The 27,292-nt window shown below is 39.8% G+C and overlaps 1 protein-coding gene across 1 annotated transcript in view; it reads right to left on the bottom strand.

The window, feature by feature from the left end:
• Positions 1 to 238: 238 nt before the first annotated feature.
• The window catches only part of PARD6B (par-6 family cell polarity regulator beta), a 29,113-nt gene continuing 2,059 nt past the window's right edge, over positions 239 to 27,292 (bottom strand). Inside the window, exons 2-3 of the mRNA XM_006018196.3 lie at positions 19,560 to 19,782; positions 239 to 4,426 (exon numbers count right to left, since the gene is read on the bottom strand). Of these exons, the coding sequence (XP_006018258.1) occupies positions 3,597 to 4,426; positions 19,560 to 19,782 (1,053 nt within the window). The 3' untranslated portion in view covers positions 239 to 3,596. The remainder of the gene's footprint in view (positions 4,427 to 19,559; positions 19,783 to 27,292) is intronic.

Genomic DNA, 27,292 nt, shown 5'->3' with positions numbered 1-27,292 from the left:
ATTACATCATTCACATTTGGGTCAAAACCATGGTTGAGTAAGCATGGAGCAATGGAGCTTTTGACTATTTAGGAGACGGTTTTCCTATGGGATATAAATGTCATATAGGTGAGGGAGCTGGGACCTCCCTCCTGCACCATGGCTAATTTTTTCCACCTTAATAGGACAAAAAACAAACAAACAAAGTTAAGCAAGCACACAATTAAACTGGACCCCAAACACACTAATCGATTTTCACTTTCAAAAACAAGCTATACAAATTTTTATTCACATTGTGTTGCCTGTCAAGTTAAAAATAGTCATCACATTTCTACATCCATTTCTTTGTATCAATTATTGTCCCCGACTGTAAAAATATAAGACCAATATACAACTAATGCTAGTTTGATTTTTGTAAAAATCAACATTCATTTAGTGAGATATCAATGTACATTATACACTAAGGTTGTAAGAAAAATACTGATATTTGACATTTCAAACATTTTTTCATTCATGTAAAAATCAAGTTGCAAGTAAAGTTAGAAAATACACAATATTCAGAGGAGTACATGTTGCAGATAACTCATAAGAACATTGTCCTAAATTTACATAAGCTGTGGAAGAACATGATTCACAGTTCGGCTTTACTTATCTGGTACCATAACTGAATTTCACAGGAAGTGTGTCTTAAATTCAATTAACTTTTTTTTCTGTTAAAATAAGGTGCACTTAGAAGGCCAATCTGCTTTCAGACTGCCAGTAGAAAAGAGGGATCGACTGCTTTCACTGTGCATGTACATGCCCATATAACACTATTTAAAAGAATTTTGGTTTTCCAATGCATTGTGAAATAATTTGGATGTTATAAATTAGTTTATAAAATCTAGATTAAAAATACAATTTACACATTAGATATTTATCACAAACTGTGCATTAATAGCAGCTTACTATTGTCAATCATGCATTAATAAACTTCATATCAATTTTGGATTTTATAGCTAAAAATAAAATTTGTACAAAAGAGTGAAGCTGTGAAGTATTTTCCTCTACAGAGACATTTTAGAGGATGTGAACTGTTAAAAGCTTAGGAGGTAGTGCATGAAAGGCTAACAATATCTGTATAATCTTTAGAAAAAAAACTTTATACTGAATCCCCCAGTACCATTTTTACATATAAAAGTCAATTAAACAACTTGTTTCAATAGTTGATTATCCTGTAATATGATTTTAAAACAGTTAGTAATAAGCAATTTTATATAGTGGTAGGAGATTGGTAGAAGAACTTTTAGAAATGGTCTATTATGGCAACTGCAGTGTTAAGCAATTACATGCCATGCAGTCTGTCATTTTCATTGCCAAATGCATAAAATGCTTACTCTTTAGGCATTTAAAAATAATTTTTATGCTCGATTCTACCACATATCGTAAAATTTCTTCAAAGTAGAGCTAGTCTATATTGAGTACTTTTCACAAAAATAAATGTGTTACTCAAAGGAACACCTCCTCATTGATCAAGTCAATCAGTTTCAAGGAAGCGTCCTAAGAAATGGAAATTTATGTACAGTTTTATTGTATAACCTTATTTAAAATTTCCTTAAGTTCTTAACACTGGTTTACAAACTTAGTGTTCATGAATATGATACAAGTAGGAATTAAGCTGAGCAGCGCACTAGTCTTACATGTTCGTATTTAAGCAATAAATTATGATCCTGTAACACTAGTGTTCTAAGGTGTCATGCTTATGTGTAAGTTAACAGCTTATCTTACATCCAAACTGCTGCATAACTAATGTACCATATTAGACCCATAAAACAATTCCATCAAAAGCATTACACCTGTATTAAGAAGTGTGCTACCAGTTCAGTATCTGTGGATTTCACTCTTCTCTTAATCCAAGTTTGTTTTACTCATTTGATTGTTCACCATACATTCAAGTACACAAAAGGCACAAAGTGAACAGAACTAGAATAAATGAAAGTCATTCACTGAGTTTCTAGGGAAGAGAAGGAGGTCCTCAAACCAAAGAAATGGAGGGAGAGGGGAAGAACCCATAAAAACAAACAAAAAACCCAGTTTTCCCTAAAAGCCGAGTTTTGAGCAGCATGGATTTTTAAAAAGGTTTTTAAATTTAAAAGAACTAGCAACATGTTTATTTCCGTCCCATTTTATATTCTTAAACTGGAAATAATTTTTGCCTGTTTTAAATTTAATAGTTGTTAGTAAAACAAATTCTAAGCAGCTGCATGCTTAAAATGCTGAGCCATATCCTTACTATTAAAATGCCACAAAGCTGATAATAAAATAGCCCATGCTGTAATTTAAAACATCCCATACTGCTATATTGAACATCACAAGTCAAGAAGCCTGAAATACTTCAAACTGATAGAATATAATTTGGTTGAAGTCCACAGGACTTGTAATTGACTTAGGAAAAAACCCCCTGCAACTTTCACCCAAGATTCCTATTGCAAATATTAGCTTGCACAAATAGTGTTAACCACCTTGAGAGTTTAAATGCCTTCTCCTTACTACCACAAAAGCAACTGTTTTGAAGAAACGTTATGCCACTAGCAGAAGAGTTTAATATAGTTATAGCCCTGGAATTACAGAATACTAAACCAGATGCTTAACATTCAGCATGATAGCTCCATGTAAATAAATGTTAAGCATCTGCTTAAGTGCTTGCAGCACAAGGGCTATTATTTCTGATACTGTTTTGTCTACAGGACCTTCATAAATTAAATGTTCATGGCCCATTTTATTTCATAAGTTCTAATTTAAAAGTTTCAAAAGACAGGTTTGACTTTGTTTTTTCTTTTTCTAAAACAATGTAAACTGCTTGAATCTGGAATAAGAAATAATTTGGATGTAAGAAAAACAAATCGAGACACAACTTTCAACTTGCTACCAATTTCACTCAACTATCTTTCCATTAATAAAAATCTTTAACATCACTAGAATGTTTTGAACATGTAATAAGCTCAGGTGAGATGTTAGTTTTATAACCTTGCTTGAATTTAAATTTCTTTAGAAGTGTACAGAAAGGTAAAGTACAATAATTAATAACTAGAGCAAAGTATAAGAGACCACTTTAAATACCATAAAAACTAAGAGAAGAGAACTGGTCCTCAAGCTACAAAACTGGAAGATTATTAAAACTTTCACATTAGAATTTACAATCATAGTTAAGAGCATTTCCAAGTAATTTTACATGGCCATGCCTGGAAGATTAGAAACAATTAAGTTGTATGTCTAATTAATTATTTAATCTACCTCACATGGTAATGGAAATTTACTTTTCAAAAGCCAGTAGTACCCCACTTAATAAATATAAAGTCATACCTCTCAACCATCCTTCATTTTCAACTGAGATTTACCTCTGTCCAAGGCTTACCAGTTATTTACCCTCGCTTGTAAAATATTTACACACATGTATAAAACTATGCAACTGAAATAAGCAACCATTTTTTAACTTTACTGTACTTATTTTTTTCCTTCTATTTGTTTACAGCTTGTAGTGGTTAAATAGGCTGAGAGGTATAAACTGCATTTCACACTGTGCCAAATTGAAAGGTATATGGCATCTTCAGTTAATAGTAAAATGTAATGATGCAATTTCATAATGTTATGATTGTTCCATCTTCTTCTAAGGACTTTTGGTCTGCATCACGTATTTCATACTCCATGTTAATGCTGCCTGCTGAATGAAATAAATTTACTTCGCTGGAAGGAATGAAACCATTTTGTGTCGACTCATGAAGAAGTTCAATTTGTGTCAATGACTCCAGACTCTCACAGGTCGGGACAGCTTTTGGAATCTGCTGTGGCTCACCACTGTCTTCAATAATAATGTCTTCATCATCACTTTCTTCTTCTTCTGGATGGTAATTCTGCACAACGTGTGGTGTGTAACTTTGAAGACTATTATCAGTCGACTGACCCGAGCTGCCAGAAGTCCGACTGTTCCTAACAATATTATTTCTCTGGTTTGCTGGTCTCACTGTAATGATCAGGTTACGGCTATTAGCAATCATCATGTCTGTAACTTGATCAAGACTCTTTCCTGAAACTTCTATTCCATTCACCTCCAGTACTTCATCATTGACAGCCAGTAATCCTGTGCTTTGAGCAAGGCCTCCAGGAACAAGCCTGGATATGAAAATGCCCGGTACCTTCTCTAATCCATGTGGCGTTACTCTCACACTAGAGCCATCTCGTATATAGAATCCAAGTGGTTTGTCTGTTCCATATTTATAAAGTCGTACCCGGCGGTGAGTTTCTGGAAGAATGTCCACATCTATAATAGAAGACACTGGCCTGAAGTCTTGTGGCATGCTAATGACAACATGCGGTTTCTTTCTATGGTTATCTGGACGCAACACATTTGATAAAACATTTTTCTTCCTCGTCATAGTGTCTGTACCAAAAGCACTGTAGTCTGCATCTTCTGAAAAACAAATAGCATATTTCAGTAATTAGGATAGCATGAACTATACTGTCCAATCTAGATTAGATAGCCATCAATAATCAAAGCATTTTAGATTGACAAGGCTTAAAACATTTAATAAAGTTCTCAGCATGCAATACTAGCAACAGTTCTCTTCATTGGCAAAACAACAGCTTTTACATTAACAGGAAACCAAATCTGATTTATGCTTATCTGGTTCATAATTATGAACGAAAAAAAGCCATTAGGGGTTTAAAAAAGTTAAAAGCAAAATCAGTAGCCTAGTACTACAGGTATTAAGGTGAGAGACTAACATTTAAAAAAAAAAAAAAAAATAGAGTGGGAAGAATACACTAACATTTAAAAAAAAAAAAAAAAATAGAGGGGGAAGAATCAAAAAGTTTAAAACCTCTTTTCCCCACCTAGTTTTCAATGACATTTGCAAAACAGTACCTGACTCTTACCCAGAATATTTTCATTTGTTAATTTTCTCCCCTCAAGTTTCAGTTAATGGGAATAGAAAAGAATGAGAAAGGGAGAGCAGCCAGTAGACCTATTATTGCTGAGTACCTGGATGCTAGCCAACTGACCTGGATTCAAACTCCAGAAAGTTTATTCAATTCTATTCTTCCCTGCCCCCATGCTAAAAATGTCTGATCAACAACAAAAAAAGAACCCCAAGATACAGCACAGCAGAAAATACTTCAGGAAAATTCTAAACAACTGATATAACTGCCATAATCTGAGTTGACAGAAGTGTCTAAATGGTTTATAGTCACTAAAGTTTCTCTTTAAGCCTGCAAACTATGAGATTATTTCTTTATAGAAAAGAGTTAGCCAGCTGTGATACTGAACTAAAATTTAATTCCAAGTGTATGCCAAATACATATTTTAAACAAACGTCTCTAGTTGAATTTTAGCATAGGAGGTAATAATTCAGGAAGTGTCAGCAGGCTAATCACATTAGCACTTCTCCAGTGCTTTGTATAGCTTTGCCTCATTTTAATAAAACAAGTATTTTAATCCTTTATAGAAGAATAGATACTCCCACATTGTTTTTCCAGTTAGCATGTGAACTCCTGAGATCAGCTACCCCACAATTTCTTTGTGCCTACATAAGTGGTGCTTTAACTCTCAACCGAGACAAATAAAAAAAGGATTAAAAAAACAGAATTATAATCCCAATTGCAAACTAAGGAAATGCTATTTAAGTGTAAAAACATAAGAGGAAATAAAAGACAATTTTGCAATTATTTAGTTGGTCTAATAAAAGATATCACCTCTGCCAAAAGTTCTGCATAAGAGGAAATTAAGGTCTCTTTGCTAATAGCACTTAATGAAACTGAAAGTCATGCATACTAGGATTGGGAAACACCTCCCACCTATGAAAGAAAATAAACACATTCACATAAATTAACATTTCCTATTCACCACAAAACTGAAATATATTTAATGGATGTACCTAGAAGTTAACAGCTGCAGAAGAACCACAATGACACAAAACATTCAAACATTTAAGACTTATAAATACCATAAGCAGAACAGAACAGAAATACAATTCTAAACCGAATTGTAGCGTTAAGGATATAAATCATTTGTCTAAAAGTGTAAACAGAGTATACAAGTTGACAAAGCAAGAAATGTATCAAAGCTGGTCTGAAGAGGGGGTTCTTGACTGTATGTTTTGTAGCTTCAAAATCTTACTAGGCAATGAAATAATAAAGCAACTGACTTTCAATGACGTATGCTGACTATAGGGTGGAAGTAGGTAGCTAAGTCAATAGAACCATATTATATTTCGCAGTTACCTTTTTGCTTTCACCTTGACTCCTTAAAATCCCCCAAAAACCTCACATTGGGAGGGCAGAGATTCCTTTTCAGAATGCTCCAACCATTTCTCATATCATCACAGACTCACTGCCACCATTGTTTCAATGTGGGCACCTCATCAGCACTTGGGTGTTGTGGCTGAAGGAGCACAGGAAGCATCACCACAGGTAAGTCCTGCATATGCCAGGATATCAGTACAAAGGACTCATTCCACAGTGTTGCTGTTTCACATGCAGAGTTCAAGTTATCAGTACACTGAGGACACCCCAGTCCATCTGGCTCGCCCCCACCACCAGGGGTGGGGCCAGAACCTGTTGCAGGGATGTGCAGGCAGCAGCGCCTGAGCTGTCACCGTCCTGCAATCTCAATCCCAGGGCCAGCCCCATCCCACTCCAGGATGCTGCTCCCCACCTGCCCACAGTCCCATCCCAGCTATATACAGAGGCCACTTAAAGAGCTCTGGTGAGCTGGTGGGGGTGGGGGGTGGAGGAAGGCTGTGACCCAGCTCAAACTCCCTTAGTGGCCCTCCAGCCAAAATAAATGCCCACCTCGGAGTTAGAACGTTGTTGTAGCTGTGGTGATCCCAGGAAGTGTAAGAGGCGAGGAATTTTGTTCTGTGATATCTTTTATTGAACCAACTGTATAGTTAGGAGAGACGTTAGGCAAGCTTTCTTCAGATGCAACAGCTTTTTCCTGAGACCTGATAAAGGACAGTGTGTGCCCAAAAGCTTGCCTAACATCTCTCCTAACTATACAGTTGATCCAATAAAAGACATCAAAAAACTACCTGCCTTAAGAAGCTAGATGAAGTGGGGGCAACTAGAAGATTATGACAACTGAACAGGCTATACCAGCAGTTCTCAACCTTTTCTAAAACTCAAAGCACTCCACAGAAAATGCCAGTACCTAGTTTTCACTTATTTTTGGCTACAGAAAAAAAAAGAGAACAAGTCTCCTGCTGCAAAGAACTCTAAGACCACAACAGGTCAGGATGTTTTTGATGCTATGGATTCCTTTTTTGAAAACTGGATTTATCTTGTGAACCCTGTTTGCATGCCTAAGTGCAAACTCTGCAGCACCCACAGCACTCTTGAAAAGATCTCTAGGCACCCTAGTGTACTACAGTGCCCTGGCAGAGAATTGTTTGGCTATATACTTCAGGGACTTCAATTCAGTTTTAATGAATAACGGGATTATAACTTTATTGTTTCTTGAAGAAAAAATGAAAACCAGCCTGTGTAAGAGAAGCTTGGAACTCCTCTAGTTTAGGAACTCGGGATGGGGGAGGGGAAACCACCACAACTAAGCTAAATGTTAAAGACACAGTCCAGATATTAATAATGAACTCTTCTTAACAGTGTTTCCTATGCCAAATCTTTAAAATTAAAATTTTAATTTTAATCTTTCTAATAATAATCTTCCTATGCCAAATCTTTCTGAGCTAAGGAGTTTAGTAAGAGAGACACTGGGGACTTGGAGCTTCAATGAGATGGGAGTCCAGGATGTGTGGCTGTGGAGCTTCAATGAGATGGGAGTCCAGGATGTGAGGGTGGTCCTTAAAGAGATGATCCTCCGAGCTCAGAGGGAGTCAGTCCCAACACGAACCAAAGCGGACAAGAGTGCTAAAAAGCCCCCTTGGCTCAGTAAAGGCATCCAGGAGGGCCTGAGGGCAAAAAATGTGGTATACAATCAGTGGAAACAAGGAGCAATCACCAAGGAGAATTACACCTCCACTGCTTGTGATTGCAAGGAGGTGGTTAGGAAGGCCAAGGCAGAGATGGAACTAGGGCTGCCAACCAGAATTAAGGATAACAAAGTCCTTTTTCAAATACATAGAGAGTAAGAAGGCACCAGGTAACATGGGGCCCCTACAGGACAGGCTTGGCAATCTGGTGATTCCAGCAAGGGAAAAAGCTGATCTCTTCAACGAGTTCAGGCTCAGGGGACACGACGTCATGCCTAGGGTCAGGGACGATCTAGTTAGGGAACTCTTGGAGCGGCTGGACATGTATAAAATCAGCAGGTCCAGATCCTTTTCATCCAAGGGTACTGAGGGAATTGGCGGAGGTCATAGCAGGGCCCCTGGCACGGCTGTATGAGCACTCGTGGTGCTCTGGTCAGGTCCTAGAGCACTGGAAAAAGGCCAGTGTGGTCCCCATTTACAAGAAGGGGAGAAATGAGGAGCCGGGTAACTATAGGGCAGTTAGTCTCAACTCGGTCCTTGGGAAGACCTTTGAGAAAATTATAGCACATCTGCGGGGGCCCAACATGGGAGGTAATGCTCAGGGGCAACCAAAACAGGGTCATTGCGGGCAGATCCTGCCTGACTAACCTTGTTTCCTTTTATGACCAGGTCACCAAGTTCTTGGATGAGGGCGTTGAGATGGATGTTGTTTATCTGGACTTCAAGAAAGCCTTTGACACTGTTTCTCACTCCATTCTCATAAAAAAACTAGGCAACTGTGGCACTGATGCCTACATAGTCAGGTGGGTGGCAAATTGGCTTGATGGTCGTACCCAGAGAGTGGTGGCGGACAGGTTGTTTTCAGTCTGGAGGGATGTGGGCAGTGGAGTTCGCCAGGGCTTGGTCCATGGGCCTGTGCTATTCAACATCTTTATCAGCAACTTGGAGGTGGGAGTGGAAAGCATGCTGTCCAAATTTGCTGATGACACAAAGATGTGGGGAGAAGTGGGCACACTGGAGGGGAGGGACAGAATCCAACTAGAGCTAGACAGGTTGCAGAGGTGGGAGGATGTGCGGCATCTAGGGAGAAGGAACCTGCAGCATACCTATAGACTAGGGAACACGCTTCTCAACAACACAGTGGCTGAAAAGGATCTTGGAGTCATTGTTGACTCCTGGATGGATATGAGCCGCCAATGCGAGGAAACAGTCAGTAAAGCTAACTGCACCTTGTCGTGCATCTACAGATGAATCACAAGCAAGTCCAGGGAGGTGATCCTTCCCCTCTATGCGGCATTGGTCAGGCCGCAGTTGGAGTACTGCATCCAGTTCTGGGTGCCGCACTTCAAGAGGGATGCGGCTAGCATTGAGAGGGTCCAGAGGAGAGGAACTCGCATTGTCAAGGGGCAGCAGGGCAGGCCCTACAAAGATAGACTAAAGGGCCTGAATCTATTCACCCTCCACAAGAGAAGACTGAAAGGGGATTTGGTGGCCATCTATAAACTCACCAGTGGGGACCAGCGGAAAATAGGTGAGGCTCTGTTCCCCGGGGCACCACCTGGGATTACAAGGAACAACAGCCACAAATTGATTGAGAGCAGGTTCAGGCTTGATATCAAGAGGCATTACTTTACAGTTAGGGCTGCCAGGCTCTAGAATGGGCTCCCAAGGGAGGTGGTGCTCTCCCTTACCTTGGGGGTCAAGAGGAGGTTGGATAGATAGCTGGCTGGGGTATTATGATCCCAACACTTGTTCCTGCCCAGGGCAAGGGGGTCGGACTTGATGATCTGTTCAGGTCCCTTCCGACCCTAGAAACTATAATAAACTTTGTTTAAAAGTTATAGAAAATGTGTTTGTTCTCTGAATAAGTAACATGGAATTTGGAGACTAAATAGAATGATTTAAAGGGTGACATAAACTGAATCATTTCTAATGAAAGTTTCATTGATGTTTATACAATATGGAGTTCCTTCCAATGCTTTTTAATTACTTTGTATAAAACATTCAACTCTGCAACAACAGGCCAGAGTTCAGATTGTTATAGATACTTGACATTAACCCAGGCATTTCAAATAGGAATCCATAATCTTATGAATCATGTTGGAATATCTAACAGTGTTAACACTGTGTGGTACCCTGTGGCATCCCTAAAAGAATCAAGAACTGTGTACTGGTGTCCAGTTTTGTGCCCCACACTTCAAGGACGTGGACAGATTGAAAAAAGTTCAGTGCAACACAATAAAAGTGATTTAAGGGATTGGAAAGCAAGACTTAAGAGAAAAGGCTGAAAGAACTAGGCTTTTATTTGAAGAATAGACTGAGAGGAGATCTGATAACCTTCAAATACCTGAAGGGCAGTTAGGGAGAGGATGGAGATGGGCTTTTCTCTGTGGCCATAGGGGACAGGACTAGGAGCAGCCTCAAACTATAGCAAAGGAAATTTAAGTTGGAGATTAGGAGCAATTTCCTGATTATAAAGTCAAGCACTAAACAGGCTACATAGAGAAATTGTGCAATCTCCATCCTTGGAAGCTTTCAAGAGTAGATTAGACAGACATTTGGCTGGGACAGTTTAGTCAGATGATCTGGCCTTGAGCAGGGGGCTAAACTAGATGATCTTGTGAGATCCACTGTAGCCCTACTTTCCTATGAAAGTAGGGAACACTTGGTACTTGAATACCAAAACCAGATATTTTTGCATCAGTTTCACAATAACTGAGAGAATGAATAGTGCTCTATAAATGATCAAACATAGTGGCTGTTCATTTGGTTTGGAGGGAGAACTCAGTTTGGTGACTCAAAATTGCGTGGGTCACATACATCTTTAAGTTTGTTATACTGCCATCTAGTAGTACTCTCTACTAGGGATAATTAAAAATGTAAGCTTTTATGATCACTACAACAACACTGACTGCAACAACCTGTGACTTTATTTATTAGATTTATATGTTCTCCTCCCTAGAAAAGGTTCAGGGCACCAAGGGAAACAGATAACATAGTATTAACAGATGTAGAGCTGTTTATTTTTTCTTCCTTCCCATCCATTTATATTTACCTTTTTTATTTCTGTGTCTCTTGCATACCTGATATAAACAAAGCCGGAAAACTTACACAGCCCCTGCAGCAGCAGCAGCTTGCCAGCACAACTCCAGACCCAGGGGGGCAAACAGAGGTGCTTGTCACACCTCCCACCATTTTTCCTACCACCAACTTGAGTTGCCAGAGGTGAGCAGAGACCCTGAATTCAGTGGTGAACAAAGGGTGTAGAGTTGGGTGGTTGAGCAGCAGTGGTACTTATCCCATGGGTTCCCATGCTGTGCCAACAATCTCCATGAGCTGCAATTTAAGCCCTCACAGGCTGCAAGTTAGACACCTCTGCTTATAATGCTGTATAGTACTGTATGCTACTGCTAATAAGTGTCTATGGCACAAACCACTGAAAAACTTATAAAAAACTCTCCAAGTGTGCATGTGTCAGTATTTTAATCTCCTACTTAAGAATCTCATAATAAAACTTTTTACCTGAAGGGCAATTTAACTTTACTCTGAGCTGGGTAGCAATTCTTGTAATGTTCAGCTGGAGAGTGATGATCAAAGAAAAAAAATGTAAAAAGGCTAAAACTGTTACTTACCTAAACACTTGAAACTTGAAACTGGTTTTTGTATAAAGAACTTTATGTTATGTCAACAACGTTCTTGCATTTTCCAAGTTGTAACATAGACATTTCATTTGGAAATGTGACTGCACACTGAACAGTTTTACAGTGCTGTACAGCAGTCTTATTTTTCACAACTACTTTCATAGTTTAGAAATGCAAAATGATGCCTGTAGATAGCAGCACACCTGTGCAGGTACTGTAGGTATAAACAATTTGTCATGTGACCTTGGGCACTGGAACCAGTTTTATTAAGAATGTTTAAAAAGGGGAGGGGCAAGAAAGAAAGGCTTTTCTTCTTTCAGATCACAAGATCTTAGACTTCTGTCTCATCGGTGACACACAAAAGATCTTGTACATGAAACACAATCTTATATTAATATGACATGCTGTTCCATAGAACTGCTAACAATATCTGTCTGGGATGTTAGGAACTTCATTTTTTAAGACTGCATGATGAAGGCCAAAAACAGTGAAAGATGTGCTTCTACAGACCCTTGGGAGGTCCAACCAGGTCCTAGACTGATGGGAGGTCCAACCAGGAAGAAAGTAATAAACCCTATGCAAATGTACCACTAAGTAGGAGAACACCAAACAGCCACTTTAATTCGCTTTTGCTCCAAAAGTACCACTGGTGGAGATTTCCTGGAAATTCATTGAACCCACTGGAAAAATCTGCCAAGATTTAGAACTATTTGAATGACCCCTCCTTTCTCAAACTTTTAAGTCAGACTTTAGTTTTCAGACTTCTTATTCAATTTTCTGAAGAGTAGGACCATTTTAACACTTAAAGAGAAATGGCACATGTACACTGCTCACATGCTGTTTGAGCTTCAGCTCTTGAGTGTGAAAGAATTCAGATTACTGCTGACAGCAACAAGCCATCTTAGAAGGATCTTGTATGTAGTACCCACAATAACACTCTTGTTTTACTGTATTATAGTATGTTTTAACACAAATGTAGTTTTAAACTTAGTATTTCAGTAGGAAATGTGTAGTAAGTTACCTATTATAAACATTACTAGTAACAACACTAAAGAGCAGAACAGCTTCAGTTACGGTTTTCAGGCAATCAGAACTTCCCCCCCAAAATCTTTTGAGTCAAAACATATTCCCTTATTTTTGTAGGAAAATTTAAACCATCTCTAATGAGCTGTTTTAGAATTAAAGCTAGAGCAAGAACATGACTATTTTGACCACCATCAAGGACATTTTAAAAAGCCTCAACTATGGACATTTCCCCCACACACCAGATTGCAGGGTCCTAGAGTGTTAAACAGCGTTTGGCCTTTAGGTCAATATTGGCTGAGAAATCTTTTACTTAGGACTTGGGAGCTCTTCTTTTCATTAATAATTCTTGCATTTATTTTTATTTAAGTATTACAACATTAATGTGTTCAAAGTTAAGAAAACTGAAGGTGGAAACATTAAGATTCTTGTGGTAACATTAACTCAACTGCAGTATGCATATATTTTATCCATTCTTTCCTTATTAAACTGTCTATCATGTATAACCAAATATAATAAGACTCTTCTTTTTAAGCTGCACTTCTTGCAGCACAGGAACCTAACCTCCAGCTGCAAAAAAATAAGCTTTAAAAAGTGATACTACATAAGATTTCAAATAATTTAATTTTCATATAAAAAGCTGGCTCCAATACATCAGAAGAGATCTGGACTTCAAGACCTCTCCATCATAAGGAGATGGTTGTGTTTGCAGTCTGACACTCTCATTAAAACTGATGTTTTACCTTAGAGAAGTCCTCTTAGAGGAGCAAGGAGGCACTTGTAGAACAGTATCCCTGAATTTGCAAGCCAGAAAACCAGCACATGCAGCAGACTACACAAGGCATTAGGGATTTTTGTCTAGCAATGAACTGGGATGTAGTTTACTGATTCCATGCCAACACAAGTTTTAACGCAGAAAATTAAAAGTTATTTAATTTTGGGAGAAATAGGGGAAGGTTGATGAAGACTAATCACTTCTTAACTCAACCAGACAACATGACTCTGTTTAACCTGTCCTCCACCCCCAAACAAATTTTCGAAAGTAATATGCTTGAGTATAAAGGCATCTTTGTTCTAGCTAATCAGTTTACAGCTACAGTGAAAAATACTTTGGCATAAAGCCAAAGGACATGATGTTAGTAACAAATACATTAAGGTGAATGCCCACATAGCACAAGTAACTCCCCATTTCAGTAGCCTAAAAATGGGAACCACTAATTTGTTTGCATGTCTTTTATACTTTAAAAAAAAAAGACACAAAACCCTTAAAACATGCACAAATCTACAGGTGACCAAATTGAGTTTAAATCCAATATTCTTTAATACCTGAAATTATTGTTGAAGTGTTCTTCAATATGCTTTTAAAGGAAGGTAGAGTTACCCTTCCAACATCATGCTCCCAAAACGTAACAAGACACCCTATTACAGACATCAACTGCTTCATTTATCTCATGCTTCCAAAAACATTACAGACTAGTAATGTTCATAATAGGTAACTTACCACACATTTCCTACTGAAATACTAAGTTTAAAACTACATTTGTCTAAAACATACTATAATACAGTAAAACAAGAGTGTTATTGTGGGTACTACATACAAGATCCATCTAAGATGGCTTGTTGCTGTCAACAGTAATCTGAATTCTTTCACACTCAAGAGCTGAAGCTCAAACAGCATGTGAGCAGCGTACATGTGCCATTTCTCTTTAAGTGAAATACCACAACATAACCCTAATTTATTAAAACTTTAAAAGGTGCAACGAACCAACTATATTCAACATTTAACAACATATACTGAGAATAGAGGCCTTGCTAGGATGAAAAGCACTCTCACAGAAAGCATGCTTGTCTCAGCATTTCTTGCCAGAATTTCAAGGAAAAAGAGATGTTGAAACACCAAAATCGTGAGGGAAAGGAGTCTTGGAATGTCCATCAGAAAACAGGGAGAAGGAAGAAGGTTAAAATTTAACTCTCCTTACTTCCTACCAGCTACTGAGTGGGACCAATATTAGTTTCATTGTGGTTCAGTGAAATGCTAACACATTGCTGACACTTCCAAAATGTTGGCAATTGACAATTCTCAAAATGAAAAGCAGTTCTGGTAAACGTTGTTCTTGTACACCCTCTACCACTCTCATTCACAACATAGCCACAAGTTACTCTAACCTCAAGCTTCTTTGTACAGGCAAGAAGCAAGGTACTTAAAGCTGGTTACATAATGAAAGTGGATTTAAATAATACAGCCTTACTATGCTCTAGAGTGATTTGTTCTTTAATATTAAGTAGGTACCAATCTGTCTTGAAGCACAAAGATTTATTGCACCTGTAAACGTACATCCAGCATAACTGTAGGCTACATCTACTATGATATAGAACAGCCATTCCAGGGAAAGTGGAAGCCCTGTCTCATCGAACAAAAAGGCTAGAAATTGTAATGTAGCAAAAAATCTACATTAGTAAGAACAGAAGAATGAATCCCATAAGCCTGTAGAGAAATAAAAGGTAAAGCGAAGTCTGTGGCTTAGTCTTACGTTGCAAGAAATTATGTTTCCCCAAATCTCAGTTTCATTGAGAAGGGACAAAAAAGCATATCCAGCTAGTCTTCACTGCATGCATGAACTTCACAGTTGTTTCAAAAATAGTTTTATCCTTAGGTCAGATTTCTGTTGCAGACAGAGAGTCTCATACATCTAGTTTTAATTAAAACTGCACCACCTTAGTCTTTAAATTTCCTTTCACCTCTTCCAAAACGATACTTGTCTATTTGAATTCCATCCTAAAATTCCTTTGATAATAAATAGACAATTGCTCTAGAGTGATATATCCAGAGCCATCTCTAAGGGTGTGCGGGGGAAAGGGGTGGTGGAGGCAAGTGGCTGGAGTGAAGGCTTCTAAGTATTTACAAGTTAGCAGGTTGATATAATCAGAAAAGGAAGCACAGGGTCCACAACCCATTAAACTTATGGAAAAAGTCTAGCAAAGGCAAGACAGTCTAATTAACACATAAATTAGACATTTTAGGCATTTGTACCACCATTTTTCAGTGTGGGCATGCTGATGCCTGTGACGCTGGCATCTGTTGCAGCGTGGTAATCATCACACTCCAGCAGACTCAATTAAATTGAGTCTGGTCTGACGTGCTGTAATTGCAACGCATTGGAGCAGCCTCCATGCACATGTATAGGCACCCTCGCATACCTGTTAGACCAGCACTTTTTCCTTTTCCATTAACTAAGGGTCCTAATGTTTCCCTGGTGGAATTAGCTTGGGGGGAAAACTCTCCCACTGGAAAAAAAAATTCTATAGAAAAAGTCTCTAGCAATATAAAAGGGTATGTTAAAAGCTACAAAAAAAATAGGAAAAAGTAGTATTTGTTTATCAGCTTGAAAAATTCCAGTTCTGAAAGAGATAGAGATTGAACCTGGAAGGTGACATAGATGCCTTATCAGAGGTTGATATTTCTTCAGGCATACCTGATTTTCATCTGCACTCAGGTATATAATATAAAAAGACTATGCAATCAAACAATAAGACATGAAGAGCTGCAATTGCATCCACCTGAACAATCAGATTATTACATAAATTTATTACTAGTTTTCAACTCAATAACTTGGCTTGAGTTACTACATAACTCTTCCATAATGGACTTACTAAAGAAATAAAATAGAATGAGTTTATTTCAATTTACTTTATATAATAAAACTTGAGGTTTCACATCCGCTGATAAAGAAATTTTGATTATCAGTATGTATTTCAAAGTGAGTACAACCTGTATGATATAAATAGTAAGTTTCAGCTTTCAGACTTTATATAACCTGGGTTTATGCTCTTTATTCCTTAGAGCTCTCAGCTCAAAGACAGTCACAAAAAATATGTTTGGTATCAAAGAGAGGAGGGGGGAAAAAAGTGACTGATTGCCACACTTTCTTACTGACCACTAAATGGAGTGACTTGTATTAGAATTGGTCAGTGTACAAAACAAACTGCTCTACGGCCCAAGTTAATAACTTTACCTTGAATGCATGTGTAATGAGTTATATGTAGAACTCTAGTAACATAGTAAAACATATGGTGCTAAAACATAACCTCAATAATCCTAGTCTGACAAAGTAGCTTAACTACTCTCGTCATATGGCTACTGGAGGGGATTAAATAGAATCAGACTCCAGAGATGGAAGAAATGCATTAGATCATCTAGTCCATCTCTGCCAATTCAGGGTTGAAATATAAAGTACGTACCTGTTCCCTGTACAACAAAAAAATAGCAAATACATCTTGCTGGAAATTCTATACCTGACAGAGGTCCAGACATTATTTATAGATTGTTAGGGGCTGGAAGGAACCCTGCAGATCATTGGGTCCAGCCCCACCGCTCTAGGCAGGAAGACAACTGACCCCAGTGAGGTGACTGTCCAGTCTCCTCTTGAAAACCTCCAGGGTAGGTGACTGCACCACCTCTGGAGACAGCTTATTCCACAGTCTGGACACACTGACTTGAAGGAGTTTTTCCTGGTATTAAGCCTAAAGTGGCTTTCCAGGAGTTTGTATCCATTGGTCCTGGTCTTCCCCAGGGGTGCCCTAGTGAACAGTTGTCCACCAAGCTCCTGATCCACTCCTCTGATATAGCGGTAAACCGCCATCAAGTCCCCTCTCAACCTTCTCTTCTTTAGGCTAAAGAGGCCCAGGTCCCTCAGCCTTTCCTCATATGGCTTGCCTTGCAAGTCCCTGATCACATGGGTGGCTCTTCTCTGGACCCTCTCAAGTTTTTCTAAGTCCTTATTGTAATGCGATGCCAAGAACTGGACGCAGTACTCCAACTGTAGTCTCACCAGCGCCGAGTACAGAGGGAGCATCATTTCTTTAGTTTTACACAAGATGCATCAGTTGATGCATGCCAGCATGTTGTTTGCCTTGGTGGCCATTGAATCGCACTGACAGCTCATGTTCATGCGGTGGTCAACCCTTATTACCCCTAGGTCCCTTCCAGCTGTGGCACAGGTCAGGCTGTCACCTCCGTGCCTGTATGTTGAGGGTTATTTGCCCCCAGATGGAGCACCTTACATTTGGAAATGTTAAACTTCACCTGGTTCCGGTCTGCCCAACTCTCTAGCCTGTCCAGGTCCACCTGTATCAGCAACCCATCTTCTGGCATGGCCACACTGCCCCATAACTTGGTGTCATCAGCAAACTTGGACAGTGAGCTTTTCACTCCTCCATCCAAATCATTGATAAAGATGTTGAAAAGCACTAGTCCAAGCACAGACCCCTGATGGACACCACTGGCCACTTTGTGCTAGGATGACACAGATCTGTTCATGAGAACTCTCTGGGTCCCACCCTGTAGCCAGTTTCCAATCACTGAACCATCGAGCAGCTGAGCCCACAATCTTGCAGTTTTCCCACAAGGATATCGTGGGATACTAGATCAAAAGCCTTTTGGAAGTCTAGGTAGATAACGGCTACCTCGTGTCCCACGTCCAGGTGGCAAGAGACCTGGTCGTAGAAGGAGATGAAGAAGATGAATTACAAGAGGTTATTAGTGCCCTGGGTCCAATAAAAGTTATCACCCCCCAAAAAAATTCTTGCCTCTTGTGTAATTCCTGGGCTATCATGGCAACATCACTAACTACCAAATGTTATCAAGTGTTTTGTTTGAAAACTTACGTTTCAAGAAAAAGATGGGCTTTTAAAAGACTCAGAAGAAACAGATGATTTCGATCCTAGATGAAGTTCCCAGCTCAAAAGTAATCAATTCTGTTGATGTTTAAACCAGTAGCAACAAGAAACAGCAACGCTCAATTTTTAATACAGCAAGTTGCAATTAATTTGTTATTCAGAGCTCAACTACACAGTCATCTTGTTGCTGTAATATAGGAAAACTGTGTTTTGCACAAATTTACATATTCCTGTGTTAAGAGAAATCATGAGTTGTCTGTGAATCCAGAGAAACCAACTAGAATACTATAATTAGACTCTTGGTTCTTGTCATTTTCAAGTTTTTGAAAAGAAATGTAGACTATATTACACAAGACAAAAAAACCCGACCAAGATCATAATCAGTTTTCCTTAATGAAAAAGGATCTTAGAGATGGATTTCAATGAAAGTTGCTTGGAAAAGAAGAGAAGAAAAATTCCCACACTGACTAGTAATTGCATCTGAACTCTAACAGAACTGTACCATGCTGAAAATTAAAAAAAAAACCAAAAAAAACCAACCAACCAACCAAATGTTTTTGGAAGCATGAGATAAATGAAGCAGTTGATATCATTAGTCTAAGCTATACTGATAATTCAAAAAAGGCATTCAAACCAAGTTCTTCTGAAGCTCATTAATTTCCTATTATTTAATTAGGATCTGCTGAATGCATAGTACAGTTAAAGCTTTGTGTGTGAAGCAAAGCAGGCCCAAGCATCTCTGACTTTGAATATTTTTTAAACATTTTAATCTGTTTTAATAAAAGTCTTGGTAAAAAAGGGGTCACATACTAGGGAATGCTGTTCCAGTTTTAATGTCTTCATCCAGTTTAGCTAATAATTAACCATACTTATTTATGGAAAAAAAATTAAAGCTGAAAGCAGGTATATCCCTACTCCTGCCCCTGTTCAAGGAATGGCCAACATTTATTTTGGTAGGAAGCAATGGGCTTAAATCAAAGTTATTACAGACATTTACACCTCTCTGTATTTCTTTAGAAGTTGTTTGGTAGCTGAGTTAGACGACAAAAGTGCAACAACACAGACTGTTTTCTGAGGAGTCTGTGGTGGGAAAGAACATGTAGGAGTCTGAACAAAGATCAGTAAGAAAAATTAGATCATTATGGAAATCATAATGAAGAAGCAGAACCGTTCCCAACATGCGACTTTTAGGAATTTGAATTGGAACAGGGTATGAATGCATACACAAATGGGGCTTAACTTATTATTTTACACAGTGTTTACAAATAACTATACTTACCTTTCCTTTGAATGAAAATCCTGAGCAGAGGATTGGCTGTGGAAACTGCTTTATGATAATTGTCATCATTATTGATAGGCAGCAGATCTCCATGAATATCTGTATATCCAACTAAAACTTCAACATTGGGTATCTTGTGAACATGCTGCAATAATCCATAAAATTCTTCAAATTTTCCAGGTTTTGATCTTTCCAGAGAAAACCGTCGAAATTCTGCTCCAAACTACCAAAAAAAAATAAAAATCTTATTTTAAAACCAGATCAATGTACAAGGCTACAACAGAATAATTTGACAACTACATTAATAAGTTCATCCCATTAAAAATTTGCTCGATTTGGCAGGGTTGGGGGATGAAACAAGTTAAACTTAAACGATAGCAAAATTCCTAAAAGCTTTAGTGAGTGTCAAAGGCCATGCAGCAGTGTTCAAATATTTGCATTACTTGTCTTGAAGTAATCAACTCAAATGTGTAGCCTTGATCAAAATGCATATTTCTGATTCCACACAATTTTGCTCTTACTATTTAAGTAAGAGCACAAATGATCACATAGAAGGTTCTTCACCTGTAAGATGACACAAAGCAATCTGAAAGAACCATTATGAGCTACATACTTACAAAAAGCAATTGGGCTGTATGGGTTGCAGAACCACAGCCATATGAGAGTCTGGGATAAAAACTGTACCTAATAACATTTATTTTGCCATCATCTAAAGCAGGGGTTCTCAACCCATGGCGCACAGGCCACATACAGCCCAATCAGCACACTGCTATGGCCCATGTGACACCCTGTTAATTGATACACTGGAAGTAAATTGCATGGGCACAGCCCACATAACACATCAAGAGCTGCAAGTGTGGCCCACTATGGCAAATAAATTGAGAACCACTGATCTAGAGAATAACCAAGACTTTGGGGCTCTTTTTTATATTTTTATGAACAAACAAAAGCTTACTATGAGAGAGTGATTCTGGCAGAGGGCTTTTGCCAGTACATACTTATAAACTACAAATGCAGCAAGAGGGAGCCAGTATAAATACACCTGTACAGATATATTAGCAAACCTTTTCTAGTTCAGACCAGGCCTAAATCTTAATTACTTATTTTTGGTGGCCTAGTGGCAATGCCTAACACAACCAGCTTTGCTGTAGAACTAAAAGACCTGGAGTAAACCCTTGCCAGCTGTGCTTTTCTCAATAAACCTTGTTTCACTTGGCATTGAGACCATTTACAATCTCTGTAAATTGCATCCACACAGTGTAGGAATATTTTGCACCGCAGACCTGGTCTTAAGATGTGAGCTGACAGATTTAAGTGCTTGTAGTGAAAGGCAATCTTTCCATTTCAAAGCCATTATGATTTTTCACAACATGTAGGGTATTGAAAGTGTGATAGGCTCATCTATGCCTAATGTACTAATAGAAGTTTTACCAGCACTATCAATGTCTTGCCACTGTCAGACACTTCTTACAGAATTTCACATGCACACACTGAAGTCTGCAATCCACTACCAGTTTAAGTGTAAATTTTTTAAGTTACGTTTCTTTCTGTAAGTTGTGGAAAAAACCTTTACTGTAAGAACTAAATTCAAGAGTAAGTCAATTCAGGCACACAGCTCAGCAGAGTCCTTGAAACTGAGCTCAAGAAGTGTGAAATACCCCATTTATCTCCAAGGGGAAACAATACAGTCTAAAAGCACAAACATTTCAGCTCTCACTATTCAATCATTAATACAGAAACACCAAGATAATCATCTGTAAAGTGGTGCTCAGCTGTGCACTTGTGCAGCAGAATCAAGCTGTTGGACTAGGAAAACTAAGAGTATCCCATCTTCTAAAAAGTTTAGCCACTTTTTGCCCCACGCTTTCAAAGGGAAAAGGAGAAGGTCAATCCTATTCCTTAGCCTATTTAAACATCTGTCTTTATTAGATTCAGATCTTTATTTCACTACCAGTCCAGCTCTAATGACAGCAACAGTAGAAGTGGTGATGAAAGCAGAGCTCAAAATTACACAGTAAGATGGCCACAATTGAATCTTGATGATAAAAAGCACATCAATTAGTGGAGCTGTGATAATTGTAGCTAATATGCGTTTTGCTAATCCAGATACTCTCCTCAGAGTCAAAACCATGTACCCTCCTCAGCTCCTTACATTTGAAGCTCTTTCTTTACTTGTATAACAGTACTACCTACAGACCAAATCAGGAAAGCATCCAACTGAGCTAGGCACTGTTCCTACACAGTAAAAGGCAGGGCAGAGTTAAAGCAAACTAATGTGTGGGGGCAAGACTGTCTAAAAGGATGAGAACCAGAAAAAAAAGATTGAAGACTGATTGTTTTAAAAAGCCAATAGCTAGCATTTTTAAACGAAAACTTGCCTTGTCTACACAAAATTTTTTTAAAAGTGATAGTTTGTCAGTGTAAACAATAGGATCTTGCTTTGTATAGGTTGATCCGAAGAGACAAATGGGAGTGCCATGAAGGTAGTTAGTTGTCTAAACTCGTGCCTGTACACAAGCACAGAGGCTGCTTCAGTGCACTTGAATCAGCTGGAATGTGGCAATTAACACGCTGCACCAACCTCCTGCATCTCATGCATCAGCATCCCCGAGCTTAAAAATGGGGGCTAACAAGCTTTAGTTCAAATGCCCTCACTGCCATTTTTAAATACAGGGACACTGATACATGAGACATGGTAGCACTTTAATTAGGATGGAGCTACTCTAATTAATGCACCAAACATGTGAAGTGCCCCCAGTGATTTCAACTGAGAAGTTAGGAACCTAAACATATTAAGAGGTGCACTGATATATCGGTTGGGTATTGGATCAGCACTGATAAAAGGAAAATTAACATAATTGGCTATTGGCTTTTTTTTTTTGCCATTGAAGCTGATAATGTTGTCCGATAATTAATTATGCTGGGGCTGCCAGATGCCTGACCCCAGATACACCACCATGTTTCAGGCTCAAGAAGCTGCCCCAAGCCCAGGGGCCACAGCTTCTTCCTACTGGGGAGGGGCTATAGCAGGGGTGGGCCGGATGCGGCCCGCCAGGATATTCTATCCAGCCCATGAGGCCCCTAAAAAACTTAGAAAAATTAATTTTAATCTGCCCCTGGCTGCCTGTCATGCAGCCTTTGATGGCTTGCCAAAACTCAGCAAGCGGCTGTCTGCCCAAAATAAATGCCCACCCCTGGGCTACAGCCACCCCAAAATTCACCTTAGTCCACCTACAGCCACCCCACTCAGCACCACCACCCATCCTGCACAGCTGAGCCCACCCTGCTCCAGCCCGGCCCCAGCCCCACGCCCGAGAAGAGGCTGGCACTGCCCCTGCCAGGAACACCATTCCTTTGTAGGCTCAGCTGCGTGGGGCAGGCAGTAGTGGTACTAGGAGGGGTGGCTACAGGGGGGCTAAGGCAAGTTTTCAGGTGGCTATATCCTCCCCAAGCCCCCCTCCGCCCTGAGGGTAAGGTATACCCCCTGTGTAGTATACCACATATTTCTTAGGTCCATACTGAATAAGTGAGACTGAATTTGCCTTCCTGGAAATTAGGCCTCTTATCATGCCCCAGTCAATCTTCATCTCCCTTTTATTCACCAAAAGAACGTAATCAAAACTTTTATTTGCATTCACTTAGAAGCCTGTCATAACTCCATAGAGACAAGGACCCTATTATTTGCTCATAGCACCAAACACAGAGCACAGCAAAACAGTTGTATATAGAGGTGCACTGATATATCAGTCTGGTATCAGATCAGCACCGATATAAAGAAAATTGATCGTATCAGAAAATCGGCCTGATGTGGACGATGATTTGGCCGATAAATGCCCGTGCACGCGCACAGCCGCAGTGCAGCATGTAGGCAGAGAGAAGCACAGCCTGGCAGCTTGGAGAGGAGTGCAGCCCAGCAGCGAGGAGAACAGCCTGGTAGGGGCTGAGGTAAGTGCTGCCCAGTCAGGGCAGGCGCAGGACGAAGCCATGGCTCATCTGGGGGGCATGGGAAGGGGGCAGGGGTGGCTCCCTCCACTGTGTGCTGCTGGTCCGGCGCTCACCTGCTCCCATCCTGCCTCACCCTGTGCAGATCCAGGGGCACATGCCCCCCCACCCCCAATGCCCTGCTGGACAAACAGCAGAAGCAGCAGTGGGAACTGCCGGATCAGTGGCTCCTGCACAAGCAGCATGCAGCAGCCAGAACCACGGCTCCATTCTGGCTGGGCTGTGCTTGCCCCAGCCCCACACCTCCCTCACTGCGGGAGCCTTTATCTGTCCCCCCACAACCCTTTCCGCCCCTTCCACCACACCAGACTTACCAGCTGCAAGCAGCTCTCTAAGCTGCCGGGCTGGTATCGGAAATCAGATCAGTATCAGCCGACATGCCTCCTTAAAAATCGGCTATCGGTCCCAAAAATCTCTATTAGTGCACCCCTTGTTGTATACCTTCTGAACTCCAACACTCCACCCTTCTTGCAAGTTTCAAATAAAAAGATTCACTGCAAATATCTCCATTCTGTAGATATTCTAATTATGGTAATATTAGCCAAGAGTAAGGCAGAATGAATCACCTGCATTCTTATCTCAATCACACCTGCATACAAAGTAAATAAAAACTGGCAGGAGGAATTTCCTTCACATCAACAACGCAAGCTTCTTTGTGACATCAGCAAGAATTTCTCTTTGGTTTTCTTTAAACACTTTCCCATAAAATTTGAAATAGCAACAACAAAAGAATTTCTCACATTATACTTTTATTCCTTTTTATTTTATAATTTCCCCAGAGGCTATTGTTTAATGCAATTTAGTGAGATAAAAGAAAGTGCCAGAGTTAAAAGGACTGTATGTCTGACATTATTGTAATATGGCAGATAAAGGGCTAAGTTTTCCTAAATCACATGTATATATAAATAAGTATATTAAATTATGATTGCATCCAATGGTAGTTACTACAGGTAAGTGATAAGAGTCTGAAAGCCTGGCCCATAATTTTCCACATACTTGGCAAAGCTCTCACTATTTCTGTTTCAAAGTGGGTAAGGTTTCTGAGCAAGAATTAGATAATTTCATCAGTTTATATGCTTTCCCAAATCATTATATTATTTTTGCAGTTGAACATAAAAATTACTTTCCTTTACTCTTATTAGATAAGCTGCACAACAACAAAACAGAAGAGAAAAGCTCCTAGGAAGGCAAGGTTAAGAAGATGGGCATTCAAAGAAGAAAGAAAAAAATGCTTAAAGAGGTGGGCTGCAGAAGAGAAAGGGGTTACCTGCTAATTGAGAACTAAAGCACTTATTAAAACATGAACAGCAGAGCATCCCCATTTTACAAGGGGAAAAGCACAGTACATTTCCCACCTATATGCTAGATGCATTGCTGACTATTTCCTTTTTAGATTAGAACTACACTAAATTACACTCTTTTGAGAAATGTTAGTCATCTGCTTTACTACAGAAAGACTAATTCTGACTACTCTTGCCCTGCAGCATCCCAGTGCTATCTTTATGTGATAACTCGCTGCAGCAGTAATCCAATGAGCTACAAACAGCCACACCACATTTTATGAGAACATTGAAACTAGTTCAGCACCATATTAGATGGGAGGGCAGGAGTGGGGAGAGGAACCTCACAGTACAGGTTTCCCTTGCTTTATACTGTACACGTGTTCCTGGAAAACGGCGCATAACTCAAATTCACGTAAAGGGAACCCACTTTACAATGCAATAAATAGGGATACATTCCAAAACCTCAACTGTACTGACCATTTCTACCACTTTTACAAGACAATTTTGGTACTCACCAAAAGCAGACAGTACACACAAGTACATGGCACTACCATAATGGGGATGACAACTACAGAAATAAGTGTTGCAGACAATGAGCAAAGATCCACACAGTAGACTACATTTTGGTGCGTGTCACTCCCACAATGCACTGCGCAAAGCAGCATAAGAGTGAATTGACCTCACATATAATAAATTTTTGGTATAAAAAGGGTCATCCCATAAGAGCAAATTCGCACATACAGAACCCATATAAAGCAAGGAAACCTATACTGGTTTGTTGCCCACTACCATACACAAAGATAAAAGTCTCTACAACTGATACTGTAATCACTTTGCATTTCAAAAGAATGAGATTTGATGTGCCCAGTGAAACAAGTACAACTGCAAATATTCTTTGATTCTAAAAAGTTCTTCATCCTTCTGAAAATATCCATTCTATAGCATCTCACTTGAACTGTACTGCCAGCAAGTGCATGCTGTGGTCTGAAATAGGCTTCTGCTCACATGCATACATCAGTTGCAATTTTGGTTAAGTTCTCCAGTGTAGATTAGGACACAGCAAAACTGCTCATTAGAGGATCTCTCCGTTTCCAGCAAAGGAATACAAACATTCCTGCAAAAATGTGCTTAAGCAAGACGCTTTGCTTCTTTACATCACTTGCAACAGAGACAAGCAGACCCAGTGACAGACCCTGACACCCACTGACATATCACGCGTCTGTACAGAGCTTAAGATGTTCTCATCACTCACTAACAACTTACGCCTCTTCCAAAACACCAAAAGGGCATGCGTATAACATCCTTGATAACATTCAGTTTTGTTCTCATTCAAACAGGACATTTGTATCTCAGAACTGGTGGCCTGAAACACCAAGCTGATTCATACGCATTAGGGCTGATGAAAAAGGGGTTTTTATTTTTAGACAAAACAAAACAGAAAAAAGGTCCATCTCCAATTACATTAAATGAAAACATAGAAGTGGAAAAAGGTTATGAGCAACTATAGCTATAGACATGCTTAAAACAGCACTTTTCATTTTAATCACCCAAGAGCTGTTACACCAATGGACTCTTATCTACACTGGTTTTCTGAAACTCTCAAATTATTAGTACAACCTATGACAGAAGCTGCTGATACCTTTAGTATCTACACCGCCTTCAAATATATCTATGCCCCGATCACAGTTAACATCAGGAAAGATGGAAGCGGTAAAAATAGGCAGGGCGCAGACTGTTACAAACTAAACAGCACGCTGGTAAAAATGCCCATACCAAGCCTGCATTGCAGCTTCCACAAATGAAAGAAAACAAGTTCCCGAGTGCGGGCACACTCGCATTTGCTGAGAGGAGGGGGAAAAAAAAAGTGCTTTTTAGATCAAGTTACCCAATTGTATTTGGCTAATATGGCTTGACACACCCTTTCGTACCACAGATAAACACCTTTACAATGGTGAGTTCCAACACCGTGAGCGAGCAAGATATTAGGCGGGACCGAATCTTGGTCGATGCTTGAAAACCGCCGTTAAAATATATCTGTTGCTTAGGGTCACAGGAAAGCAACAAAATCAACCCATTCCTCAGACCAACATCACTATCGATGCCAGGAAAAGAGAAGAAAAAAGAAATCGAGCATGCGAACACAGCCCTGCACCGTGACTTATTCAGCTGCGGCTCTACCTGCCCGGGGAGGTCTGCTGGCACAGCAACCCCTCCCCTCGTCCATGTCGCCCCCAGCGTAAGGGGTATTTTTTATCATTGTCTCCCTCCTCCCCCACGTTTTTCCTTGGGACCTGGTCAAGGGGTCCTGCCTCAGGCAGGGGTTCAGACCAGAGGTCCCCTCCCGCCCCCAGGCTCCCTTATTCCCCGACAGAGAAGAGGAAGGCAGGGCAGGGCTGGGCAGGGCGCGCTCCCCCCGCGGCCGCCGCCGCCGCCTGCCCCCCGACCTGT

Source organism: Alligator sinensis, unplaced genomic scaffold, assembly GCF_000455745.1.
Source record: "Alligator sinensis unplaced genomic scaffold, ASM45574v1 scaffold115_1, whole genome shotgun sequence".
NCBI classification, from domain to species: domain Eukaryota; kingdom Metazoa; phylum Chordata; order Crocodylia; family Alligatoridae; genus Alligator; species Alligator sinensis.
The sequence above is the reverse complement of the archived record's forward strand: the minus strand, read 5'-3'. Positions and strand labels throughout refer to the sequence as shown.